Source organism: Mastomys coucha, unplaced genomic scaffold (genome assembly GCF_008632895.1).
Source record: "Mastomys coucha isolate ucsf_1 unplaced genomic scaffold, UCSF_Mcou_1 pScaffold4, whole genome shotgun sequence".
Classification (NCBI taxonomy): domain Eukaryota; kingdom Metazoa; phylum Chordata; class Mammalia; order Rodentia; family Muridae; genus Mastomys; species Mastomys coucha.
Window position 1 is genome coordinate 4,605,128 of NW_022196910.1, and position 1,460 is coordinate 4,606,587.

Below are 1,460 nucleotides of genomic sequence, written 5' to 3' on the forward strand. Positions count from 1 at the left end.
AGAGGGAGAAGGAGGGGGAAGGGAGGGAGAGCATTTATAAGTTGTCCGGGCCTAGTGTTCAACTGCAGTACTATAAAGAATATAATTTAGAAAGGCGATGAGAGAAAAAATATAACGCAGCACAGACACACCTGTAAGGGCATACGAGCAATTGCTCACAGCACCCAAGTCCCCTTACAGTCCGGACTCAGCGTCACCAACCTGCCAGTGCTGCAGTGTCCGCGGAGGCACAGGTTCCAGGTTCCAGGAGAGGACTGACCCCATGAAGATAGGGGCCTGGGACGAGGTAGCTTCCCTAGGACAGAACAAGGCGGGCTCCTGTGCCCGGCCTCCTGCTCTGCACACAATTCCAGTGCCCGGCTCCAAGGCACACGCGGCTACACAGCACCAAGGGAATGCCAGGCAACAGCGCCACAGACTCTGCAGTGTCACAAAGCTTTCACTTAGACTCCAGGAGAAGGTACACTCACCATTTCCTCTTTTAGATGCATCCAGGTGTTCTTCCTAATAGGCCTAAAAACAGGAGATGTAGTCCAGACCCAGCAACACCACAGACACTCTCAACAACACAGGACTCAAACATGGCGGCAGGGGCGGGGCCTTCCGAATGTTCGGGTTCGTCATTGGACAGTGCACGAATAGCAGTAACAGCTTCGCTGATTGTGGAAACACAGTGACAGCCTTGCGCTTAAATGCCTTAGTAAATAACATTCATCTTTCCCAATGCAGTTAGAATAGCAGAGTCTTTTGTACGCTAGTTTTCTTGTTTTCGTTTTGTTTTTTTAAGTTGGGCTAAGCCCATTCCGACGTGTTTTATAACTTTGCATCTAAGGGGGACAGGCTACTTTTTTGCAGTACTTTTTCACACTCGGTTCTTGTGAACTCTGGGGCCCTCTATTGCTTTGATCAGTTTCCAAGTTTGCCCTGGACATTCCCAACTCTAGTTCTTAATGGGAAAACCCACAGAATCAAAGGAATCCCTAGGTCTGTCCAGAGACAGGAACCAGGAGGACCTACTATACAAGCTCATGACTTTGGAATGAGGCAAAAGTGTTGTAAAGCTCTCTCACAACTTATGTTTTAATTTATTGATTTTGTTTGCTTGTTTTTATTGTTGTTTTGAGGCAGAATCTCTGTTATGTCCAAGTACTCACCATATAGACCAGGCTTGTCACGAATTTACAGTGATCCATCTGCCTTTGCTTCCCGAGTACTTGGATTTAAAGGTGTGGGCCACTATGCGCTGTTACTCAGCCAGTCCATTTTTTACCAATATAATTAGAACAACAACCAATGAATAAAATTATTGAATTACAGAAACATTAAGTTACACAGCAGCAATATTGAACATAGAATTCAAGACATATAAAGAGTAACTCTTCAATTCAGACAAAAAATTCCTTGGCCCAAAATCTGGAGGGATGTCTCTACATCCACAACTATAAACATAAGCCCAACCC

At 45.5% G+C, this 1,460-nt stretch overlaps 1 protein-coding gene across 1 annotated transcript in view; it reads right to left on the reverse strand.

The window, feature by feature from the left end:
- Positions 1–460, reverse strand: part of LOC116075754 (zinc finger protein 883-like) — an 11,912-nt gene extending 11,452 nt beyond the window's left edge. Inside the window, exon 1 of the mRNA XM_031349088.1 lies at positions 202–460. Within this exon, the coding sequence (XP_031204948.1) occupies positions 202–264 (63 nt within the window). The 5' untranslated portion in view covers positions 265–460. The remainder of the gene's footprint in view (positions 1–201) is intronic.
- Between the last annotated feature and the right edge of the window lie 1,000 nt (positions 461–1,460).